We start from the raw sequence: 26663 nt of genomic DNA on the forward strand, positions 1-26663 counted from the left end.
CTCTCCATGTAGCCTATTTAGCCTTTCCCTATAGCTCAGATCCTCCATCCCTGGCAACATCCTTATAAATCTTTTCTGAACACTTTCAAATTTCACAACATCTTTCCGATAGGAAGGAGACCAGAATTGCACGCAATATTACAACAGTGGCCTAACCTATGTCCTGTACAGCCTCAACACAACCTCCCAACTCCTGTACTCAATACTCTGACCAATAAAGGAAAGCATACCAAACGCCTTCATCACTATCCTATCTACCTGCGACTCCACTTTCAAGGAGCTATGAACCCGCAGTCCAAGGTCTTTGTTCAGCAACACACTCTAGGACCTTACCATTAAGTGTAGAAGTCCTGCTAAGATTTGCTTTCCCAAAATGCAGCACCTCGCATTTAGCGGAATTAAACTCCAGCTGCCACTTCTCAGCCCACTGGCCCATCTGGTCCAGATCCTGTTGTAATCTGTGGTAACCCTCTTCGCTGTCCACTACACCTCCAATTTTGGTGTCATCAGCAAACTTATTAACTGTCCCTCTTATGCTCACATCCAAATCATTTATGTAAATTACAAAAAGGAGAGGGCCCAGCACTGATCTTTGTGGCACTCCACTAGTCACAGGCCTCCAGTCTAAAATACAACCCCCCACCACCACCCTCTGTCTTCTACCTTTGAGCCAGTTCTGTATCCAAATGGCTAGTTCTCCCTGTATTCCATGAGATCGAACCTTGATAACTAGTCTCCCATGTTTAATGCCTTACTGAAGTCCATATAGGTTACACCTACCGTTCTGCCCTCATCAATCCTCTTTGCTAATACTTCAAAAAACTGAATCAAGTTCATGAGACATGATTTTGCACATGCAAAGCCATGCTGACTATCCCTAGTCAGTCCTTGCCTTTTCAAATACATGTAAATCCTGTCCCTCAGGATTCCCTCTAACAACTTGCTCACCACCAATGTCAGACTCACAAGTCTATAGTTCGCTTGCTTTTCCTCACCACTTTTCTTAAATAGTGGCACCACATTAGCCAACCTTCAATTTTCTGGCACCTCATCTGTGACTATTGATGATGCAAATATATCAGCAAGGGGCCCAGCAATCACTTCTCTAGCTTCCCACAGAGTTCTAGGGTACACCTGAACAGGTCCTGGGGATTTATCCACTTTTACATGTTTCTAGATATCCAGCACTTCCTCCTCTGTAATATGGATGTTTTTCAAGATGTCACCATCTATTTCCCCACATTCTATATCTTTCATGTCTTTCTCCACAATAAATACTGATACAAAATACTCATTTAGTATCTCTCCCATCTCTTGCGGTTTCACATATAGGCTGCCTTGCTGATCTTTGAGGGGCCCTATTATCTCCCTTGTCACCCTTTTTTCTTTGATGTATTTATAAAATCCCTTTGGATTCTCCTTAACCCTATTTTCCAAAGCTATCTCGTGTCCCCTTTTTGTCCTCCTGATTTCCTTCTTCAGTATACTCCTGCTTCCTTCTTTTTCTTATCTAAAACCTCAATTTCTCTCGTCATCCAGCATTCCCTACACCTACCAGCCTTTCCTTTCACCCTAACAGGAATATACTGACTCTGGATTGTCGTTATCTCACTTCTGAAGGTTTCCCATTTTCCAGCCATCCCTTTACCTGCAGACATCTGCCCCCAATGAGCTTTTGAAAGTTCTTGCCTAATACCATCAAAATTGGCCTTCTTCCAATTGAGAACTTCAACTTTTAGATCCGGTCTATCCTTTTCCATCACTATTTTAAAAATAATAGAATTATGGTCGCTGGCCCTAAAGTGCTCTCCCATTGACACCTGTTAGCTGCCCTGCCTTATTTCCAAAGATTAGGTCAGGTTTTGCACCTTCTTTAGTAGCTACACCCACATAATGAATCAGAAAATGTTCTTGTACACACTTAACAAATTCGTCTCCATCTAAACCCTTAACACTATGGTAGTCCCAGTCTATGTTTGGAAAGTTAAAATCCCCTACCATGACCACCCTATTATTCTTACAGATAACCGAGATCTCCTTACAAGTTTGATTCTCAATTTCCTGCTGAGTATTGGGGGACCTAAAATACAATTCCAACAAGGTGATCATCTGTTTCTTATTTCTCAGTTCCACTCAAATAACTTCCTGGATGTATTCCCAGGAATGTCCTCCCTGAGAACAGCCATAATGCTATCCCTTATCAAAAATGCCACTCCCCCTCCTCTCTCCTTCCGATAGCATTTGTATCCTGAAACATAAAGTTGCCAGTCCTGTCCATACATGAGCCACATCTCTCTATGATATTCCAGTCCCACGTTCCTAACCATGCCCTGAGTTCATCTCCCTTCCCTGTTAGGCTTCTTGCATTGAAGTAAATGTAGTTTAAGTTATCTTGTTCTCTGCTTTGTGCCTGCCTGCCCTGACAGTTTGACTTGCTCCTGTTTCCAACTGTACCAGTCTCCGGTTGATTTTTTTTCCTCACTATTTCCCTCAGTTCCCCCACCCTCCCAACTTTACTAGTTTAAATCCTCATAAGCAACTCTGGCTAATCTCCCTGTCAGTATATTAGTCCTCTTCCAATGCAGGTGCAATCTGTCCTTTTTCTACAGATAACTTCTACTCCAGAAGAGATTCCAATAATCCAAAAATGTGAACAATTCTCCCCTGCACCAGCCACCTGTATCATTGACTGGGAACAACAATTACAGTGGGACACGTGAGTCATTAATAAAGTACCTCTACACCTTCATTCACCACGAATGGTGACAATTTTCTCTTAATTAGCAACTACTTCTCAAAAGTTTCAATTGTCAGAGAGTTAAAGTACACATCAACTGTGTCTATGTCAGAAACAATGAGCGTCATATTTCATTTATTCAATACACCTGAAAAGATAACATCTGTCAATGGCCTACAATGTACAGGGAGACTTTTCAGGAACAAAAGTGACAATTCAGGTGTAAACCATGTAACAGCCTCACCACATTATCTAATCTAACAGCTCGGACCTTTGAAGCATTTATCACAAAGTGTGGGGTGGCAAAACATTGCTTTGCTATACCCAAGAGCTACACGTCTGGATGTGGGCTTAGTGTCACCAGCAAAAATCAGATTTGGAAGGCAGAGTAGGACAAACTTGCCAAGCCATCACCAGTCCAAGTTCATAAATTGGAGGACAAGCTTCTTTAAAAACAAGCAACAACAAAGTTGGGACATGACTGACATGCAGGTGTGAAACTGCCGAGTCTGCATGTAGACCATGAAGTTAAAACTCACATGATACCAAGTTATAGTCCAGCAGATTTATTTAAATCATAAACTTTTGGAATACTGCTATTCGTCAGGTGAAGTCACCTCATGAAGGGACAGTGCTGTAAAAGTTTGTGATTTCAAATAGACCTGTTGGACTATAACCTGGTGTTATGTGACTTCTGATTTTGTCCACTCCAATCCAACACTGGCACCTCCACATCATGTAGACCATAAGACATGGGAGCAAAAGTAAAGCATTTAGCCTATTGAAATGCTCTGCCATTTGCTGAGATCATGGCTGATGTGATTTTAACCTCAACTTTACATTCCTGCTTGCTGTTGATCATCTTTCATCCCTTTGGTAATAAAGAATGTATCTGCCTTTGCCTTAAAAATATTTAAAGATTCTGTATCTACTGTCTTTCGAGAAAAGGAATGCCAAAACTTCACAGCCGTCTGAAACAAAAATGTTTCCTCATCTCTGCCTTAAATGGTCACACCCTTTTAAAATATGACCCCTAGTTCTGGATTCTCCAACTAGAGAAACATGTTTCAACATCTACCTGGTCAAATTCCCTAAGGAATATATGTTTCAATTAAGTCACCTGACTTTTCTTGATTTTTAGAAGAGTCAGGTGACTCAATTAAAACATATATTCCTGAAAACTCAGAGGATTCAAGCCTAGCTTGTTGAAGCCTTTCCTCAATAGGCAACCCACTCATTCCAGATATTAATTGAAGAAACCTTCTCTGAGCTGCTTCCAAAACATTAACATCCTTCCATAAGTACGGTGACAAGAACTATACACATGCAGTCTCACCAATGCCCTATATAACTGAAATACAACCTCCCTTGCCTTACATTCAGTTCCCTTGCAACTAAACACAGCATTCTTCTGCAAATCATGCAGTAAGATACCCAAGTCTCTCTGCATCTTTAGTAATGCTTCTAAAATGTTTCCTTTGGCAGATGTTAAATTGCAGTTTCCTACTTACTGCCTCCTTCCTTTTTTGAATAAAGGAGTTAGACTAGCTATTTTCCAATCTGCCTTTATTGTGGAACCACAGAAGATGGGGAAGATACTAAATGAGTATTTTGCATCAGAGTTTACTGTGGAGAAGGACATGAAAGATACAGAATGTGAGGAAATAGATGGTGAAATCTGGAAAAATATTCATATTACAGTGGAGGAGGTACTGATGTCTTGAAACGCATAAAGGTAGACAAATCCCCAGGACCTGATCAGGTGTACCTGTTATGACAATGTGGGTGTACTGTACCTTTAAGAGAATTAAAAGCTAGCAGAACTACCTGTCAGCACCAAGTGTTCTGAACAAGATATAATGTAACCTTTTGGTCCAGTACCTAGGGTAGCTGATTGCCTAGAAATGACAAAACAGATTAGAATTAGGCCAATCAGTTTAAATTATACTTTGAAAAATACCAAACTCCAATCAAGATTGAATTTCATATATTGACAATCCTAAATGCCAATGACACAATCCGATGCTTTGGGGTATAAGACCGGGGAAAGTTGAACAGTTGAGAGGAGAATTGCCAAGCCACCAGCATCTGCAGACTGCCCAGAGAATAGCTCTCTTAAAGGTACCTTTATCGATCAGTAACCTGTGAAACAGAAATCCCAAAGAAGATCACTGAGGAAGATATAAAAAAAAGATTCGACATCTGGCTGATTTTGAAAATTTTATCTTTTGGTAAATCTTATTTGGGGGTTTAATCGGACTACTATTATAGAAGGGAAAATAAAAGCTAAGTTAGAGGAAGGAGTTGTAAATAGTTGCTTATTAATTATTCTCTGTTACACTTTAGAAATAAAGTTGTTAATTTTTACTTTAAATAGTTCTTGGCCTCTTGAATTTGCATAGATTACTGCACGGGATAAATCCTGTCAGTGTTCCTAGTTTAAATTACGCAGGAGGGTTTACCCCATGTTGTAACATACCCTAGAACTCTGTGGGAAGCTAGGGAAGTGATTGCTGGGCCCCTTGCTGAGATATTTGTATCATCGATAGTCACAGGTGAGGTGCCGGAAGACTGGAGGTTGGCGAACCTGGTGCCACTGTTTAAGAAGGATGGTAAGGATGGTAACTATAGACCGGTGAACCTGACGTCAGTGGTAGGCAAGTTGTTGGAGGGAATACTGATGAACAGGATTTACGTGTATTTGGAAAAGCAAGGACTGATTCGGGATAGTCAACATGGCTTTTGTGTGTGGGAAATCATGTCTCATGAACTTGATTGAGTTTGTTGAAGTAGTAACAAAGCGGATTGATGAGAGCAGAGTGGTGGATATGATCTATATGGACTTCAGTAAGGCGTTCGACAAGGTTCCCCATGGGAGACAAGTCAGCAAGGTTAGATCTAATGGAATACAGGGAAAACTAGCCATTTGGATACACAGCTAGCTCAAAGGTAGAAGACAGGGGGTGGTGGTGGAGGGTTGCTTTTCTGACTGGAAGCCTGTGACCAGTGGAGTGCCACAAAGGTCAATGCTGGGTCCACTACATTTTGTCATTTATATAAAGATTTGGATATGAACATAGGAGGTATAGTTAGTAAGTTTGCAGATGACACCAAAATTGGAGGTGTTGTGGACAGCAAAGAAGGTTACCTCAGTTTACGACGGGATCTTAATCAGATGTTCCAATGGGCTGAGGAGTGGCATATGGAGTTTAATTTAGATAAATGGAAAAGCAAAACAGAGTAGGAGCTATACACTTAATGGTAAGGTCCTAGAGAATGTTGCTGAACAAAGAGACCTTGGAGTGCACACTCCCTGAAAATAGAGTTTGCAGGTCAATAGGATAGTGAAGAACGCATTTGATATGCTTTCCTTTATTGGACAGAGTATTGAATGTAAGGGTTGGGAGGTCATGTTGTGGCTATACAGAACATTGGATGGGCCACTTTTGGAATATTGCGTGCAATTCTGGTCTCCTTCCTATTGGAAGGATGTTGTAAAACTTGAAAAGAGTTCAAAAAAGATTTACAAGGATGTTGCCAGAGTTGGAGGATTTGAGCTATATGGAGAGGCTGAATAGGTTGGAGCATCCAGGGCCAGTTTCCATTGTTTCTCTGGGATCTAGCTCCAGTCACTGAGCATCTAGTGCAGCTTTCCATGGTTTCACTAGATTCCAGTTCTGGTCACTGGAGAATGCAGTGCTTTTTTTCCCCCTGGTTTCCTGTGATCCAGCTCCTTTCACTGGAAGGATTGAGTGTCAGTTTCCATGTTTTCCCAGGATCCAACTGCAGTCACTGGAGGATCCAGTTCCGGCTTCTCTGAGATCCAACTCTGGTCACTGTATGATCCAGTCCGGTTTCCATGGTTTCCCTGAGATCCAACTCCGGTCACTGGGAGATCCAGTCCGGTTTCCATGGTTTCCACTGTTCCAAACTTCATTTCCCAGGAGGCCCTTGGCCCCGCCCATTGTCATTACATAAACACACCGCGGGCTGATTGTTGCTCTGATTGGATGCTGGTGGCAGAATGGGGTGGGTTGAAGGCAGTGATTGGTCAGCTCTGCAGTCACCCAGGAGGGAGTGGGCGGGGATAACGCGGTGACGCAGTTTCTGTGCGCGGTAAGGGGCCTAGCGGAGCCGGGACCGGGGACCAGCCTGAGGGAGTGATCGGGGCAGGGAACCGCGCACTTCGGCGCCTACATGGAGTCGCCTACAGAAGCGGCGGGTATGCTCGAGGCCTCGGATGCGTGACTTGCTGTCAACTTGTGACAGTTGACAGGGCCTGAGTCGGTGTTCCGTCACCGGGCTCGGGTTGTCTGACTGCGGGCGGCCCAGCTCGAAGTTGCCGGTTACAGTAACACAGCCCGCGTCTTCCTTGCTCCATGTCGTTCACACCCCCCTCCCCGCTCCTTCTCCGGTCCTTCCCTCCCGACCCAACTTCCCACATCTCTTCGCCTGTCGACGCCCCCACCCCCAAACCTGGTGTTTTCTCTCTCTTTTTCCCTTCCACCTGCGTTGCCACCGTTCACTCCCAACTCCTCTCTTCCCCAAGTTCTCCTCCTATTACTGACGCTCCCCTTCTGTAGTATTCTACCCCGATACCACCTCCCTGTGACACTGTACTGTCGTTGTTTTACCCCCAGCCAGCCACCTTCGTGTCATCATTACCCCCCCTAAAAACCACACTGTAGTGTCATTTCCCTCCCCGCCGGACCCCAGCGTGGTGCCATCCTTCCCTTCTCAATGGGCTCAGTGTCGTCAATTATCCCCAAACTGGCGGTGTCATGCCTCTCGAACCCGACCTCAGTAACATCATTCTTCCCCCACCGCATCGTAATTCCACTAACACCCCCCACCACCATATTGTCATCTTTTTTTTTCAACTGAGTGCCCCCCGTGCCATCCTTTCCTCGTTCCCGAACTCTCTCCGAAGGCACCATTGTTTTCTCGCGTAAACTCTTCCGTGCAACTTTCTCACCCTCGTATTTCCTTCTCATGAAGTAGCGCTGAGGAGCAGTAGTCGGTTATTCACCCCTTCGAACCTACTCCACATTCAATATGATCACCACTAAACTGGGACCTTACCTTTCCAGTCTACAATCCCAAAACGACGTCTTTGTCAAAAATCATTTTTGCTTATCCTTGAATAAATCAAATGACCCATCCTTCATTGTTTTCTGGGGCTGGTGCTGCTGGGAGAATGCCATAGACAAACTTCCTTCTGAGAAAAACAAACTCCACCTTTCAAGAGAGACTTCTCGTTGTTAACTATGTTCCTGAGTTCTGGTCTCTTCCAAGAGGAAAAATCCTCTCAGAAACCACCTTATTGTCCCCACAGGATCATGTGTGCTTCAATAAGATTACCTCTCATTATTCTAAATTCCTGTGGATGTAGGTCTGACCCATTCAACTGTTCTCCATTAGCATTTAATCTCAGGAATGATTGAGTGAGTGAACCTTAATTTAACTGCTTCTGATGTAATATCAATTTTTGAATAAGGAGCCAAAATTGTACATGTACTCCAGACATAGCCTCACCAAGGTGCTGCACAGCTACAGTAAAACTTCTCTACTTCTATGTTTCATATTCCTCACAATGAATGTAACATTCCATTCACATTTCTAAGCACTTGCTGTGCTTGTGAACTAACTTTGTAGTTCATACACTGGGACAACCAGGTCTCTATCCTGAAGAGTTCTTCAATCTTTTCCCCACCGCTCCCCTCCCACCTCCTTTTAAATAATATTCTACTTACTGTTTTTACTGCCAGATTGAAGTGCCTCCAGACTACTCCTGTAACTGTTCTCATTTTCTCCCCCACCCTTAGCCACCCAAAACCCCACTGTGTTGATTGTCCTCCACCCAAATCCTTAGGATGTCATCTCTTGGGTCTGACTGTATCAGCACTGCCTTGTGCTCCCATGAGGAGGTTGAACAGTTCATCCACTTTACCAACACCTTCCACCCCAACCTCAAATTTACCTGGACCGTCTCAGACTCCTCCCTCCCCTTCCTAGACCTTTCCATTTCTATCTCGGGTGACCGAATCAACACGGACATTTACTATAAACCGACCGACTCCCACAGCTACCTAGACTACACCTCCTCTCACCCTGCCCCCTGTAAAAACGCCATCCCATATTCCCAATTCCTTCGTCTTTGCCGCATCTGCTCCCAGGAGGACCAATTCCAAAACCGTACAACCCAGATGGCCTCCTTCTTCAAAGACTGCAATTTCCCCCCCAGACGTGATCGACGATGCCCTCCGCCACATCTCCTCCACTTCCCGCTCCTCTGCCTTGAGCCCCGCCCCTCCAATCGCCACCAGAACAGAACCCCACTGGTCCTCACCTACCACCCCACCAACCTCCATATACATTGTCATTTCCGCCACCTCCAAACGGACCCCACCACCAGGGATATATTTCCCTCCTCTCCCCTATCAGCATTCCGAAAAGACCACTCCCTCCGTGACTCCCTCGTCAGGTCCACACACCCCCACCAACCCAACCTCCACTCCCAGCACCTTCTCCTGCAACCGCAAGAAATGCAAAACTTGCGCCCACACCTCCTCCTCCCCCGCCCCCCTTCTCTCCAAGGCCCCAAGGGATCCTTCCATATCCGCCACAAATTCACCTGCACCACCACGCATCATTTACTGCATCCGCTGCACCCGATGTGGCCTCCTCTATATTGGGAAGACAGGCCGCCTACTTGTGGAACTTTTCAGAGAACACCTCTGGGACACCCGGACCAACCAACCCAACCACCTCGTGGCTCAACACTTCAACTCCCCCTCCCACTCCACCAAGGACATGCAGGTCCTTGGACTCCTCCATCGCCAGACCATAGCAACACAACAGCTCGTGGAAGAGCACCTCATCTTCTGCCTAGGAAACCTCCAACCACAAGGGATGAACTCAGATTTCTCCAGTTTCCTCATTTCCCCTCCCCCACCTTATCTCAGTCCCAACCCTCAAACTCAGCACCACCTTCCTAACCTGCAATCTTCTTCCTGACCTCCCCACCCCCACCTTGGCCTATCACCCTCACCTTATCATCCCCACCTTAACCTCCTTCCACCTATCGCATTTCCAACTCCCCTCCTCCCTACCTTTTATCTTAGCCTGCTTGGCACACTTTCCTCATTCCTGAAGAAGGGCTCATGCCCAAAACATCGATTCTCCTGCTCCTTGGATGCTGCCTGACCTGCTGTGCTTTTCCAGCAACACATTTTCAGCTCCTCTGCCTTCTCCCAACAAAGAATACACCTCAGTCCATTGGCTCTCAATGTTGTATTGTCAATTTTTAAAAAATTCTCATTATTTTGCTTCATTCTCGCCAAGCCGCCTTCTTCCCCTCTTTCAGTCCTGAGATCTCTGCATTCATTCAATTTTTAATTTCTGTTGCTCTAATTTTGTTGGCTGCCTAGGCCTTAGTCTCTGGAATCCCCTCAAATCATTTCCATCTTCTGTTTTAAGATAGTGCTGAATATTCAGCTGTATAAGTGCATGTCATTGTTATCTTAGTGGCAAGCGCTGTTCTCCACTGCCCATGGAGTTTTTTGAATCCTCTCCTGTCTTTTTTCAGATTCCTGTGTTGTGTGCTGTTCCTTGCCAGGATTAAATGTGGGCTATTTCTGTATTTCTGCACTCTGTGTAAAACCGGGTGTTAATCTACAGCACAGTGAGAAACAGCAAAGCCCATCTATCCTGTGACTGTCTGACCTGAGAGCAATGGAGCCACTTAACATAACCAGGGACATTATCCAGCGGCAGATAAAGGTACTAAGTGTGTTCCTGGTCTTGTTTGTGCATGCTGCAGTGTGAGCAGTGTCAGGGAGTGCAAAGATTTGCAACTACTGCTGTTGAGAGGATGAAGCCTGCTTTGAGAGAGTTAGATGGCAAGGGTGGGCCAAGTCTGGTGATTGGAAAAACGTGATGAGCCCTGTCTATATCTTACATTGCCCCTTGCCTCTATAGGAAAGGAACACTCTACAGTTCGAGCGTCGATATCATGTCATTGATCCATTCATCAAGAGGCTGGGCCTGGAGTGTGAGCTGGAGGTGAGATGCCTGAACTGCTGGTAGCCCTGCTAATACATGGATGATTAAATGCATGGCACGTGAAAGTTGTTGACTCCTTTCTTTGCTGTAAAATTCAGTGCACTGTGGCCAGCTTTTTGAAAGGGTTTTTGAAATGGTTCTATTCCACTACACTTTTTTCCCCCAGAGTGCTGTAAGTTTGCAGTCTATAAGTGTTTATCTAATTTCCTTTTGAAATTTGCCATTGAATCTCCCTTTCCGACAGTATAGTGTAGTGTTGATCGCAACTTACTATGAAGTTATTTTCTCATTACCTGTCTAATTCTTTTGCCACTTGCCTTATATCTGTCTCATCCAATTGCCGCTGGAAGTAGTTTCTCCCTGTCAAAACTACTCCAAGTATATCTATTAAAGTCTTCAATAGGCATTTGTTCTAATTGGAATGACCCAGCTCCTGTTCTTAGACTCCATAATAATGTGTTGTGACATACATTTGTAAGCTGTGGGCTTTGATTTGATATCTGAATCTTATTTCTGTTCTGTAGGGTCACTCTGGGTGTGTAAACTGTCTGGAATGGAATGAGAAGGGCAAGTAAGTAATGACCTCCACTTCTAAGCTCTTTCAGGCACACACTGTTTCTGTCACCACCATCACTCCCTGCCTCCTGCACCTCCCACCTCCAAACACCACCAGCTCCCCTCTGAAACTCCAGCCTCTCTGTCACCACACACAGACATTTATTCTCTCTTTTAAACTGTAGTTTGTTGGCCTCCGGATCAGATGATCAACACGCCATTCTCTGGGATCCTTTCAGCTGCAAGAAACTGCTGACCATGCACACTGGACACACGGCCAACATATTCACAGTGAAGGTATTTACTGACAATTACTGCATTCAGCAAACTTCATATTCTTACTGGATCCACTTGTTAATTCAGCTTCCCTTCACTGCTTACTACATGTTGGACTGGTGGATAAGACTGCATTTTTTTTTTTACTACTCCGTTTTTTTTTTCAGTTCCTGCCTCACTCAAATGACCGCACATTGATTACTGGAGCTGCTGACTCCAAGGTTCATGTCCATGACTTGACAGTAAAGGAAACTGTTCATATGTTTGGCGAGCACACCAATCGTGTGAAGCGAATTGCAGCCGCTCCCATGTGGCCTAACACGTTCTGGAGTGCAGCAGAGGATGGAACTGTCAGGTATGTGTCAAAGCGTAGGCTATTCTCCCGTGATCAGCTGCAATTTATTAGTAGTAACTCAATGGCCACTCATTGCTACACTTTATAGTGTGGGGGAGACATCCACATTCCTCAACTTGTCATCAATGTCTTTGATATTCACGCACTCCATCTTGAATTTTAAGACTGTGTATTAGATTTGGTTTGTTTTTGTACCAGACTTTCATTACTGGTCATCTGTTCCTCCCCCAAGCCCAGAGGCCCACCATTTACGTAGTCATAGAGATACGCAGCATGGAAACAGACCCTTCGGTCCAACTCGTCCATGCCAAATAGATATCCCAACTCAATCTAGTCCCAACTGTCAGCATCTGGCCCATATCCCTCCAAACCCTTCCTATTCATACACACATTCAGATGCCTTTTAAATGTTGCAATTGTACCAGCCTCCACCACTTCCTCTGGCAGCTCATTCCACACATGCACAATCCTCTGCGTACTTGCCTTCAGTTCTGTTAATGCATCATCTTTCCTTTCCCGTTGCAGGCAGTATGACCTGAGAGAGAGCAGTAAGCGCTCACAGGTACTGGTGGACCTCACTGAATATTGTGGGCAGCACGTGGAAGCTAAATGCCTAGCCATTAATCCTCAGAACAATAATTATCTTGCTGTCGGGGCAAGTGGTCCCTTTGTGCGGGTTTATGACATTCGTATGATTCATAATCACAGGTAGGGTGGAAGCTGCTGGTACAGTGACAGCAATGTATGCAAGCTGTCCAGAATATTCCATTCAGAAAGTGCTCTTTCACCTAGCAATTGTAATTTAGAAATGTCATAATTTTGCACTTTATAAATTTGTCCCACCAGGCAGAGTATTGGAGAACCTATTATTGCAGTAATTGTAAGTGCAGTGCCTCAAATCTCACTTCGACAGCCAGCACAAGTTTGGCCCCTCTGGTTTGGAGACTGAATTACTTCTATTATAAAGCTCAGAAGACTGTGTCTGCTGCTTTGACAGTTGATCCTCAAGCCATATTCAGAGAACCACTGCAGCGTGTCTGCTTATGTGTTTTTAGGTGTACAAAATTCTGGGTTATGCTCATTAAATATGTAAACTGTTGTGCAGACTACCTTTGTCTCCTTTCTTTAAATTTGTAACAGCCCTATTTCTAATTTCCTAATGACCATTATGTATAGGTCATCTTTATAAGATGCTAATTGTTTTCTCGAACAGGCTATTATTAGAACAAGAATGTGCTTATGGGTTTGTTTGTGATACCAGTGAAAGGTAAATGAGAGGATGTGCAATGTGTACCAATGTTTCTTGGCTTTTGCTTCTTGAGACATTGGCTGTACTTGCCTCACTCCAGTGTAATTATTTGTATATATGCCAAGAAAGTGAGTGTTGGCACAGTATCTTACTAGGATTTTATACTTTGAGCCCAGGGCTTGTCTCACTGAAGACCTTTAATAATTTTCTGTTCTTCTTGACCCAGAACGTTTAAACCAGTTATCACAGGCAAGCTACTTAGTCCTGGTTTAGGATGTGAATCCTTAAACTTGTGTTGAATCTGTTATTCACAGCTACAAAAAAAATTCTGCAGCTGCCACACTGAAGCCCCAAAACTGTTTGACGATGGTGAAATTAATGAATGCCACATTAACGTTTGGATTGGTAGCTCTTCAGATCTGACTTGATGAGAGAAAATCTATCCTAGGTTGGCTTCAAGCATGGAGGGTAGAGGGTCACGAGCAAGAGAAACCGTGAAATAGTTCATCTTGTTCTCTCTCTCTCTTTTGTGTGTGACGTCATTACCATCTCCTATGTTCTGGTTGTCAGAGGGTATTGCACTCTGGTATCATGGACAGATCTGTTCCCTCCTATTTATCATCAGCATATAAGGCCATGTCACACTACAGTATTCAAATCACACAGTTCATGATCAGTAGATTTGCATAAAGTAAGATTCGGGTTAAAGCAGTTCTTCTCAACTGAATGGAGGATTGCTGCAGTTTCTTATAACTAATTTGTTCTCATTGTTGCCTGAAGTTTTTGGCCTAGGTTATGTGTAACCATTTATTACTTTGCTTTTTGATAGAAAAGCAGCAAAGCAGAACTCAACCCCTGGATTGCACACATTTTGTGACAGGTACAAATCTGTGCCGGATGGAGCTGTTCAGTATTATGTGGCAGGTACACAGTGTTCTGTTTTGATGCATGCGCTCAGATATGTTTACAGGCCTCAAAAATTTGGCCACTTCTATTTTACAAGTTTGTGATTTTTTTTCTCTTAATTGCTCATGTTGTGTTAGCAGCCTTTGTCATGTATCTGCTGGATTCTGATAATGTACATTGTGGAATCCTCACCCAATCCAGAACAAAATCAAGTTTCTGGCTTTGAACTGAACTGATTAAGGGTGTAGACAATGGAGAGATAGTATGTTCTTCATTATAGAAATTGAGGTCCGTGATACTCAGGCAGTTTCAACACTTGTGATTGAATTGGCTTCATAAAATCTGATGTGAAGCTTTGTCAAGTGGAAGGATCGCTGGACATGAAACGTTAATTGTGTTTTTCTCTCTACAGATGTTGCCAGACCTGCAGAGTTTTTCCAACAGTTTCTATTTCTGTTCTCAACGGTGTCCCCAATGTCCAACACACACACACACACTACCTTGTAACTCATACCATGGCTAGATTTTGATTAAAATGAGTCTTGAATGAAAACGTCATAATGCATCTTTAATAGTATATTTTCCCTGATGTTTCTCAGATTGTATAAGGAACACATGATAAGTAGGTGCCAGGGATTGAGTAGTCAAAAGTCATGGGTTTTTAATTCTTAAAGGATAGAGATTTGTTGGGATTTTTGTGTGTGAGAAAATATAGGAAACAATCATTTGTGCTAACCATTGTGTATAGGTCATTTTTATAAGATGCTAATTGTTTTCTTGAACAGGCTATTATTAGAACAGGGATGTGCTCATGGGTTTGTTAGTGGTACCAGTGAAAGGTAAATGAGAGGATGTGCAATGTGTACCAGTGTCACTAAACGGTAAAGCCTTCAACTAATCTGTTAATCCAACCGAAATGCCCCTTTGTCCCTGATCATACTACATTCTTCTGCTATGTATCTTTAAAGATTTTTCATCACATTTGTATCAAAGTTATGGTTGAAACTTGAACCACTGGGGAAATGTGTAACTATCTGTTCTGAACAGAGATGTCCTTGACCCTAATTCTCCATTTCTGTGATCACTTCAATAATATTTGTGCCAGAAAATACATGTTTGGATCTTGAAAGAGGCTATTTAATCCTATTATAGTTGAATAGCTTCTCTTGTAGTTAAGTATTGTCACTGACTAGATTCAGCTTAATTGAGATTCTCTGGCTATGAAGACATTTCAGTATTCTGTAATTTCTGACTCATTTTCTCTCTCTCTTTCCCCTCTTTCCTCCCCCCCCCCCCCCCCCCCCCCCCGCCCCACAGGTCATCTCCCAGTGAAACAGCCTGATTATAACAATCGCCTCCGTGTGCTCGTAGCCACCTATGTAGCCTTCAACCCTGATGGGACTGAGCTTTTAGTCAACATGGGAGGAGAGCAGGTAGGACAGAGGGCATTATATCTTAATGCAAAGGTATTCCCGGAACAGGTTAACCTGTATGGATGTACTTTATGTTGAAGCTCTGTGCATAGAGTGGATAGTACTTATTGGGCTCTGTCCCTGGGGAGGTGATCCCTTGCTGCATCTACCTGAGGCTCTGAGGAGCAGGGCACTGCCCTTATCACTGGGCTACCTAACACCCACCCACTCTACCCACTGTAGAAACATAGGTGTAGAATGTACTTTATTTTTCAATCCCCCTCAATCTAAACCTGCGATTTTGAATATGTTGATGTAATTAATGGGTGTAACAAAGTGTTGACTGAATGTGATGAGTAATTGCTCAGATATTCCATAAAATATCACTGAGTATTTCTAGACAAACCAGTCAGTTTAACAGCCCATCTGCTGTACCTTGGGTATAAGTAGAAATAAATGCAATTAACTAATGAATTGAAATTGGGCAAAATGTGTCACATTTGCAGGATGTTCATGTGATATAACAGATACTGGCCTCATGGGAGGGACCAAAGACCTTCAACTGGTGAAAGGAAACAGCATCCCACTCTTGCCTTGTCCTGCTGTTGCAGACATAATTTAGTTCCTAGTTTATGTCCATTCGTTAATCAAAGCAAAGCAGTTGTGGGAATGTTAAAACAGAAATGTTAAGACACAAATGGGAACATTTACTATGAGGGGAATTCATTAAGCACTTGCTGCAGATCTTAAATTGGACTATACTTAACTACATCCTGAAATGGTTCAGTAAGCCATTCAGTTCAAAGACAATTGGGCATAGACAATAAAAGCTGGCCCAGCTAATGACCCACATCCCACGAATGAATTAAAAATAGTTTCCTGTGTCAGCTATGGTTCTCTCCAACTCGAATCCTTCAATGTGTAGCCCCTTCCTTGCTCTATACAGTGACTTGAGGCATCTTCCTTATCTGATCCATGTTAGAGTTCCATTGTGAGTATCAATGATAAGGACAAAACAGATTTGGTAGATGTTATTTTAAAAACCTGGAACATTTTATGGGAGTGAAGATGCTGAAAAAGGAGTTCCAGCAAACTGTGATAAGTTGGCTGAAGGAGTAGCCACTGATAATAGAACGTGGAACATTACAGCGCAGTACAGGCCCTTCAGCCCTCGATGTTGCACCGACCTGTCACACCAATCTGAAACCCATCTTACCTACACTATTCCATGTACGTCCATATGCTTGTCCTTAAATGTACTTAAAGTTGGCAAATCTACGACCGTTGCAAGCAAAGCATTCCATACCCTTACTACTCGCTGAGTAAAGAAACTACCTCTGACATCTGTCCTCTATCTATCACCCCTCAATTTAAAGCTATGCTCCCTCGTGCTCACCATCACCATGCTTGGAAAAAGGCTTTCTCTGTCAACCCTATCTAACCCTCTGTTTATCTTATATGTCTGTATTAAGTCACCTCTCAACCTTTTCTCTAACAAAAACGGCTTCAAGTCCCTCAGCTGTTCCTCGTAAGACCTTCCTTCCATACTAGGCAACATCCTAGTAAATGTCCTCTGCACCCTTTGCAAAGCTTCCACATCCTCCTTATAATGCGGTGACCAGAACTGTATACAATACTCCAAGTGCGGCCGCACTAGAGTTTTGTACAGCTGTATTATAACCTCATAGTTCCGGAACTGGATCCCTCTATTAATAAAAGCTAAAACACTGTATGCCTTCTTAACAACCCTGTCAACCTGGATGGCAACTTTCAAGGATCTGTGTACCTGGACACCGAGATCTCTCTGCTCATCTACACTACCATGAATCTTACCATTAGTGCAGTACTTGCATTCCGGTTACTCCGACCAAAGTGAATCACCTCACACTTGCCCGCATTAAACTCTATTTGCCACCTCTCAGCCCAGCTCTGCAGCTTATCTATGACTCTCTGCAACCTACAACATTCTTTGTCACTATCCACAACTCCACCGACCTTAGTGCCTGATAGGCAAGTATTGAAGAAGAAAAGTGCACACGGTTTGGTAAAAATGAGGATGACATAGCATTTGCCAAATTTTGTGAAAAGGGCTTAAATTTTGTCTCATTTTCCTTTGAAGCTAGGATACTGAAAATATGAACAGGAGGCACTGTATGTGCATTTTTGCATTTTTCTTTTAAGTGCAACATTGACAAATTTTACTTGAGTGTCCAAATCTTTCAACAAACTGAAAATTAACTTATCTCCAGCTTTTGCATTGATTCTTATGGAAACTTACGTTTCATTTGAAGTTGTTTCACAACGTCTCAATTTTCAGGAATGCAACACAACTTTAAGCAATGATTGCCTGTTGTTGATTTCACGTGAAACTGTATTAGACTAGTTTGGTTTTGTAACTAAATTGTACAAGTTAATTCACAGCAAGAAAATGAATTTCTCTTGTATTACAGGTCTATTTGTTTGATCTGACAAATAAGCAGAAACCCTATACATTTCTGCTACCCAAGAAGTGCCACTCTTCTGCTGGTGAGTTAATTAGTGTGTGCAATATCTGTGGAATTTAATGGGACAGTGCACATTATACACCACAGTATTGGCCCAGCTTTCTTCATCCTCTCTGTATTTCTGATACTTCAAATCTGAAGCTGAGGAGTGAGTGTTCGTGGGATTCTGTCATAACTGGTGGCTTGAAGGAGTGAATTTATAAAGCACTCTTCATGACCACTGGACTTGTGTGTATGAAATGTAGTGGCTACTTTGCACACAGCAAGCTCCACCAAACACGAATGAGTTAATAAACAGATTCTGGGGTTTTTTTTGTTTTGGTTGAGTGAAATTTTGGCCGAGACAGTGGGGTTAGCTCCCCTAATTGTCTTGAAAACAGTGCCATTGGATCTTTTATATCCATCATCATGAAAAGGGAAGAAAAGGCAGAGAATCAAGAGGACAGAAAAGAAAAGGCAGGCTTTTTTTTTTGTTTGTTCATTGGATATGGGCAAATCTGGCTTGGCCAGCATTTATCACCCATCCCTAATTTCCATGCAGAAGATGGCAGTGCATTAACGGCAGAGTAGATGAAAGAAATGCAGAGCAGTGATGGATATTTGAGACAATATTTTCTTAGAAGTAATAAGAGAGATCAATTATTGAACCTCAAAAATCTGTGCCTCCATCAGTTTTAAAGCCGGTTTAATGGACTGGGCGTTAACTTTGTTTTGCTCCTCAGATGCTACTATCTGAATTTCTCCACCATTTTCTGTTTTTATTTCAGATTTCCAGTGTCTACAGTATTTTGCTTTTAAGGTGTGGTGAATAGTCTGGGATAGAGGTGCTTGCAAGCAGCCAGTTAGCGTGTTGTAAATTGTAAATTCTTTTTAAAAATTTCTTGCAGATAAGCACAATATGTGATATTTAAAAATAGGATTGACTTGTATCAGCCCTCTTGATTCCATATCCCCACTAAACTTGAACTCTACACAATCTTCAGTCCGTTCACAATATCACAAATGGTTGTCTAGTTTATTAGAAAATGTCTTACAACGTAGCTAACTTCAATGGATGAAAATATTAGAAAAATGTAGGTCTTTCCAGGATTAAGTGACGGGCACTGAAACCAGGGACAAAACATCACAATGAACTTGGATGAAAGCCCATCAATCCATTTTGTCTAATTTATTCAGAGTATCAATTCTGCTGTCCCTCAACAGGCAGGCGAAGCCTTTATTTTGGCAGCTCTGACAGCCTCTCATCCTCAACGTGGCATCAAGTTGCTTACAATATATTCAAGACCTGGAGTCAGGACTGGAACTCTAATCTTACTACCCAGAGTTTGAGTGCTAGCCACCGAACCAAGCTGAAATTCCAGTTGAACAAAGTTTGGTGCAGCAGACAGTAACTTTGTCAGAGGGTCAGCATATGTTGTGAGAGAGCCATTTACAAAGTATTTCAAACCTGATTGCTCCTATGCATGTGTTTCCTTCTCTAAAGCTCTTTTAAATTGCAAGTGCTAGAAATGTCACAATACTGGAAACACCAAGCAGCTAGTCTATTTTCTGTGGCGAGAACAGACAAGTTGCATTTCAGTTATAGTCACTTAATTGCTGGGACGTAAGAGTTTTGATACAATAAGTTTGCATTGGTTTTGAGAAATCGATATGCCAGAGGCACCATTTAGAAAAATTGACACTGGCATATTGTTTTGCATACTTCTGAGTCTTGGACATCTGTGTATTTAATTCTATTTCTATCCGGCAAGTGAACTCAAAAGCTGCTGAAAGAATTGTCCATGTCTAGGGATGTCCAATGTTTGGGTCAGAGAAGGAAATGACTGGTGTGCTCAAGGGGCCAGCATCCCAGTTTATGGACAGGATTAATACTGACTCATCAGGACAGCAGTTTGTGCATGACAGTTTGCCTCAGCACCACAACAGAAAGATATGGCAATGTTCTTACTCCTGAATGCAGTCAACAACCAAAATACTGCAAATGCAGGGTATCTGAAGTAAAGGAAAAAGAAGTAGCTGTTAATGAACAGCTTATCAGACTGCCAGTTCAAGGAGGAAATTAGTCTGTCCGTTTCCTGCTTTGAAATTGGGAACTATTAGACATTTTCAGCATTATTTTAAAATAAAGGTTACAGCAAGGAAAATTCGTGGGAAAGAAGTGGGAAAAACTTTTGAGTGGAGACAAGAGACCATTAAATTTAGTGATATTAAGTGAGAAAAGAGGCCTAACGAAAGACACGTGGCACAGAGTGAACATAGTTGAAGGGATTTCCAAGAAACAGTGGAACAGTATTGTATTGTCCATTTTGGATACTGGACATGATCAAATTAGGAACTGCACTGCACAACAGCTTATGGGGATACTGGTATAGACAGAATCGGGATTAGGCTGTGCTGTGGCATGTGATGATGGAGAAGAAGAGAACTAGGGTTAAGTTCTGTTAGTGTACCATCTGTAATTTATAACTTTCTGTCATTAGGTAGGGGAATAACATTGACCGCAGAATTCTGGGAAGTACTGTACTGTGATTTGCAGTGTTGCAGCAATGCTTGTGATTGGCAGAAAACAGTCTTTGATGTGAGTTGCAGCAGGGAACTAGGGAAATGCAAATTTTGTACCCCCTCAACAAAGAAATGGCAAGACAGACATGGTGCCTACAGTGCACTCGGTTTAACTTCAGATAGTGGGAAGTCTATTGAAGACAATTGAAGATATAATGGATAACACAATGGCTCACTAGTTAGCACTGCTCTCTTACAGCACCAGGGACCCTGGTTTGATTCCACCCTCAGGCGACAGTGCAAACTCCCAAGCAGATGTGGAGAGAATGTCTGTGTGGTTTCCTCCAGGTGCTCTGGTTTACTCCCATGGTCCAAAGGTGTGCAAGTTAGGTGGCTTGGCCGTATATGCCTAGGGATATGCAGGCTAGTTGGATTAGCCATGGGAAATGCAGGGTTACAAGGATAGGAAGGAGGGTTGGAGTGGACTCAATGGGCTGAATGGCCTGCTTCTACACTGCAGGGATTCTGAGATTCTATAATTGTATGCCTACCTTGGCATAAATAATTCTCACTTGGAGGAGCATTAGACAATGCAAGTGAATATTATTATGACACAGCGGTGAACCCTGCTATTAACCAAATACCCAGAAAAGCTCATCTCATCTCATAATCTGTTTCATATGAGTGACAGAGAACTCCCAAATTCCATTATTTAAAGAAAATAACATCACTTTTAGAGTTAAAAATAAATCAAACATTAAACAACAACTATTCACAACGCTAATCCCCCCTTTCTCTTAACTGTTTATTACCTGCCTCCAACTCTATCACAATATGCGGTTCCAATAAGATACTTGTTAAAATTACATCAACTTAATTTCAATAATGCACAGCTGCTGTTGACTTCTGTGGCTTCATTCTTCTGGCTGCTGAATTCCTTGGGTGGTCATCTGTCTTTTTACTGCGAGTATGTTTCATATGAAAAGGTACCTTTTGATAACAAGTGTTTTCAAACTTCTTGGACCCATCTCAATGGCAGTTGCTCTCTCTCTCCAATTTTCAAAATGTCCACATTTTTATGTATACCCCCCAACATCTGATTGTCTCATTGGTTCAATGTTGGCAAAACAATAAATTCAAACTCGATTGAGTTTTTGTATACTGGGGCATAATTTAAACTGATTGGACAATAATTTGAATTTAACTAAACAGCAACCAACATTCAGGTATCCATTTCACAGCCAAATGTTACATACTTTCAATTTTCCAGTACACTCTGGGACTGCCATCTAGTCATATACACGTGCTTGTAAGCACTCAGTTCAGAACAGTATTAACCCTCTTGGAGGTATTGTACATGCCTTCAACTTAGTTCAAAGTGATTTGTTAAAAGTAAATTGTATCTAGATTAGATTAGATTAGATTACTTACAGTGTGGAAACAGGCCCTTCGGCCCAACAAGTCCACACCGCCCCGCCGAAGCGTAACCCACCCATACCCCTACCCCTACCCCTTACCTAACACGATGGACAATTTAGCAATGGCCAATTCACCTGACCTGCACATCTTTGGGACTGTGGGAGGAAACCGGAGCACCCGGAGGAAACCCACACAGACACTGGGAGAATGTGCAAACTCCACACAGTCAGTCGCCTGAGGCGGGAATTGAACCCGGCTCTCTGGCGCTGTGAGGCAGCAGTGCTAACCACTGTGCCACCGTGCCGCCATTGAATTATTTGGAGTAAAAGGAATAAAGATAGTAATGAAGATTTTGTATATTTGGAAATTTAGGAAATTTGATAAAATATAACAATTATTCAGAAAATTAAAAGTAGATGGAATAGCTATGTAGCTAGTTGAATATATAATTATCTAAGGGATAGAAAGCATAGAGTTGTGATTTTTTTTTGCATATTTTCCTTTCAGTTAAACAATATGGTCAACTTATTTGATATGTGGATGTACCTACTAGAGAAGGAGCAAAGTGTAGCCTATTGGGAAGTAAGGCAGGGCAGGTAACTGAGGTGTCAGTGGGAGAGCACTTTGGGGCCAGTGACCATAACTCTCTTAGTTTTAAAATAGTGATGAGAAAGGATAGACCGGATCTAAAAGTTAAAATTCTAAATTGGAGGAAGGCATTAGGCAAGAACTTTCAAATGTTGACTGGGAGAAGGTGTTCACAGCTAAAGGGACGGCTCGAGAATGGGAAGCCTTCAAAAATGAGATAATGTGAGTCCAGAGACAGTATGTTCCTGTTAGGGTGAAGGGCAAGGCTAGGTACAAGGATTGCTGGATGACTCAAGAAATTGAGGTTTTGGTCAAGAATAAGAAGGTAGCATATGTCAGGTATAGATAGCAGGGATTGAGTGAATCCCTAGAAGAGTGTAACGGCAGTTTAAACTATTTGGCAGGGGAATGTGAACCAGAGCTACAGATCAGAGGAGAGGGTAGTTGTTGGAATGGGCAGGAATAGAATGCAGAGAGTCTGTCAGGAAGGATACACTGTTGTTAGGACAAAGAGATGGGTTAAAGTGTCTGTGTCAATGCAAGGAGTGTCAGGAATAAGAGGGATGAACTTAAAGCATGTATCAGTACTTGGAACTATGACATTGTGGCCATAATGGAGACATGGATTTCACAGAGGCAGGGATGGTTGCTGGAAGTTCCAGGGTTTAGATATTTTAAAAAGAACAGAAAGATGGGTAAAAGAGGAGGGGGAGTAGCATTGTTAATTAGAGTGCATTACAGCTGCAGAAAAGGTTATTGAGGAGGATTTGTCTACTGAGTCAGTGTGAGTCAAAATCAGTAACAGGAAAGAGGCAGTCACTTTGGAGAAACTCTCCTTCCCCCCAAGATCTGCTGTTCAGAGTTGTTATGGGTAACTTCAAATTCCCCAATATTGATTGGAACCTCCTTAGTACAGATTTGTCAGGAGTACAGATTTGTCAGGTGTCCAGGAGGGATTCTTGACTCAATATGTAGAAACACCGACTAGGGGGAAGGCCATATTGGATTTGGTGCAAGGCAACAAGCCAGGCCAGCTGTCAGATCTCTCGCTGGGAGAGCATTTTGGTGACAGTGACCACAACTGCCTCACCTTTACCATAGCCATGGGGAGGGAAAGGAGCAGACAGTATGGGAAGTTATTTAATTGGGGAAGGGGAAATTATACTGCCATTAGACAGGAGCTGTGGAGTATAAATTGGGAACAGTTGTTCTGTCGGAAAGGCACAGCAAAATGTGAAGGTTCTTTAAGGAGCACGCATTGTGTTGGATAACTTTGTCCCAGTTAGACAGGCAAATAATAGTAAGGTGAAGGAGCCTTGGATGATAAGAGAAGAGGAGCTTCTTGTCAAGAGGAAAAAGGAAGTTTGCTTAAGGTTGAGGAAGCAAGGATCTGGCACAGCTTTAGAGGATTACAAGGTAGCTCGGAAAGAACTCAAAAATGGACTGAGGAAAGCTAGGAGGGAGCATGAAAAAGCCTTGGTGGGAAGCATTAGGGAAAACCCAAAAGCAATCTACACATAAGTGAGGAATAAGAGAATGGTCAGAGAGAGTAGGGCCCATTAGGGATAGCGGAGGGAACTTGTGCCTGGAGTCTGAAGAGGTAGGGGAGGCCTTGAATAAGTTTTTGTTTGCTTCAGTATTCACTAGAGAGAGGGACCTTGTTGATAGTGATAACACTGTGGACCAGGTTAATAGGCTGATACAGATTGATATTAAGGAAGTGGACATGCTGGAAATTCTGGGAAGCATCAAGTTAGATAAGTTCCCAGGGCCGGACCAGGCTATGATCTTTGCATCCTCACTCTCCACTGAGTAGTACCGGCTGATTGGAGTTGTTCCTTTGTTCAAGAAAGGGAATAGGGAAATCCCTGGGAATTACAGACCACTCGGTCTTGCATCAGTGGTAAACAAGGTACTGGAAAGGATTCTGAGAGATAGGATTTATGACTATTTGGAAAAACATAGTTTGATTAAAGATAGTCAGCATGGCTTTGTGAGGGGCAGATCATGCCTCACGAGCCTTATTGAGTTCTTTGAGGATGTGATGAGAAAAGTTGGCGAAGGTCGAGCAGTGGATGTGGTGTATGTGGATTTCAGTAAGGCATTTAATAAGGTTCCTCATGGTAGGCTCATTCAGAAAGTTAAGAGGTATGGAAACTATTCCACCTGGAGTTCGGTCACCAGTGGTGCCCTGCAGGGATCTGTTCTTGGGCCTCTGCTGTTTATAGTTTTTATAAAGGACTTTGATGAAGAAGCGCAAGAGTGGGTTAGTAAGTGAAGTACAAATTGAGACCAGTTGTTCTACGGGAAAGGCACAACAGAAATGTGGGCTGAGAAGCGGCAGATGGAGTTCAAATTGGATAAATGTAAAGTGATTCATTTTGGAAGGTCGAATTTGAATGCTGAATTCAGGGTTAAAGACAGGATTCTTGGCAGTGTGAAGGAAGAGTGGGATCTTGGGGTCCATGTACATAGATCCCTCAAAGTTGCCCCCCAAGTTGATAGGGTTGATAAGAAGACCTCTGTTGCTTTGGCTTTCATTAAGAGGGGGATTGAGTTTAAGAGCCACGAGGTTTTGCTTCAGCTCTATAAAACCCTGGTTAGACCACACTTGGGATATTGTGTCCAGTTCTGGTCACCTCCATTATTAAGAAGGATGTAGGTGATTTAGAGAGGGTGCAGAGGAGATTTACCAGGATGCTGTCTGGATTGGAGGGATTGTCTTATGAAGAAAGGTTGAGTTGAGCTCGGGCTTTTCACACTTGAGAAAAGAAGGAAGAACTTGATAGAGGTGTGCAAAGTAATGAGAGGCATCGATAGAGTAGATAGCCAGAGAATTTTCCCCAGGGCAGAAATGTCTGTCACTAGGGGTCATAATTTTAAGGTAATTGGAGGAAAGTTTAGGGGAGATGTCAGAGGTTACGCAGAAAGTGGTGGGTGTATAGAATGCACTGCCAGCAGTGGTAGTAGAGTCAGAGACATTGGGGACAATTAAGCGACTACTGGGCAAGCACATGGACAGCAGTAAATTCATGGATGTGTGGGTTAGGTTGATCTTAAATTAAGGAACAGTTTCTGCTGAAGGGCTCTGGCCCGAAACGTTGATTCTCCTGCTCCTTGGATGCTGACTGACCTGTCCCTTTCAAGCAACACACTCTCAACTCTGATCTTGAATAAAGATAAATGCTTGGCACAACATCATGAGCTGAAGGGCCTGTACTGTGCTGTATTGTTCTATGTTCTACAGTTGGAGTCCACTGAAGAGGGAGATCAGGAGGGCAAAAAGGGGATCAAAGGTAGTTTTGGCAAATAGGGTTAAGGAGACTCCAAAGTGATTCTACAAATACACTAAGGATAAAAGGGTAACCAGGGAGAGAATAGGGCCCCTTAAACATCAGCAAGGCCGTGTAGTGTGGAACTGCAGGTGATGACGATACTAAATGAGTAGTTTGCATCTGTGTTTACTGTGGAGAAGGATATGGAAGCTAGAGAACTTGGGAAAATGAATAACGACATCTTGAAAAATGTCCATATTCCAAAGGAGGAGGTGCTAGAGTCTTAAAACACATAAAAGTAGATAAATTCCTGAAACCTGATCAGCTGTACCCTTGAACTTTGTGTGAAGCTAGGGAAGTGATTGCTGGGCCCCTTGCTGAGATGTTTATATCATCGATTGCCATAGGTGAGGTTCCAGAAGACGGGGGATTGTTTAACATGATGCTACTATTTAACAAAGTAGTAAGGAAAACTCCAGGAACTATAGAGTGGTGAGCCTGACATCAGTAGTGGGCAAGTTGTTGGACGGGTTCCTGAGGAGCAGGATTTACATGTGTTTGGAAAGACAAGGACTGATTAGGGAAATCAACCTGGCTTTGTGTGGGAAATCTCACTTGATTAAGGTTTTTGAATAAGTAATGAAGAGGATCAATGAAGGCAGACCGGTGGATGTGATACTATTTGGACTTCGGTAAGGCGTTCGACAGGGTTCATCATGGTAGATTGGTTAACAAGGTTAGGTCATAAGGAATGCAGGGAGAACTAGCCATTTGGATACAGAACTAGTTCAAAGGTAGAAGACAGAGGGTGATGGGGGAGG

General features: G+C 42.8%; 1 protein-coding gene across 1 annotated transcript in view; it reads left to right on the forward strand.

Moving 5' to 3' along the window:
* Nucleotides 1–6815: 6815 nt before the first annotated feature.
* wdtc1 (WD and tetratricopeptide repeats 1) overlaps nt 6816–26663 on the forward strand; it is a 44436-nt gene continuing 24588 nt past the window's right edge. The window contains exons 1-10 of the mRNA XM_072548169.1: nt 6816–6959; nt 10326–10519; nt 10718–10801; nt 11326–11372; nt 11542–11653; nt 11800–11987; nt 12513–12695; nt 14066–14160; nt 15460–15575; nt 18005–18080. Coding sequence (XP_072404270.1) covers nt 10472–10519; nt 10718–10801; nt 11326–11372; nt 11542–11653; nt 11800–11987; nt 12513–12695; nt 14066–14160; nt 15460–15575; nt 18005–18080 — 949 coding nt within the window. The 5' untranslated portion in view covers nt 6816–6959; nt 10326–10471. The remainder of the gene's footprint in view (nt 6960–10325; nt 10520–10717; nt 10802–11325; nt 11373–11541; nt 11654–11799; nt 11988–12512; nt 12696–14065; nt 14161–15459; nt 15576–18004; nt 18081–26663) is intronic.

The sequence above is a fragment of the Chiloscyllium punctatum genome, chromosome 27 (assembly GCF_047496795.1).
Source record: "Chiloscyllium punctatum isolate Juve2018m chromosome 27, sChiPun1.3, whole genome shotgun sequence".
Lineage (NCBI taxonomy): Eukaryota > Metazoa > Chordata > Chondrichthyes > Orectolobiformes > Hemiscylliidae > Chiloscyllium > Chiloscyllium punctatum.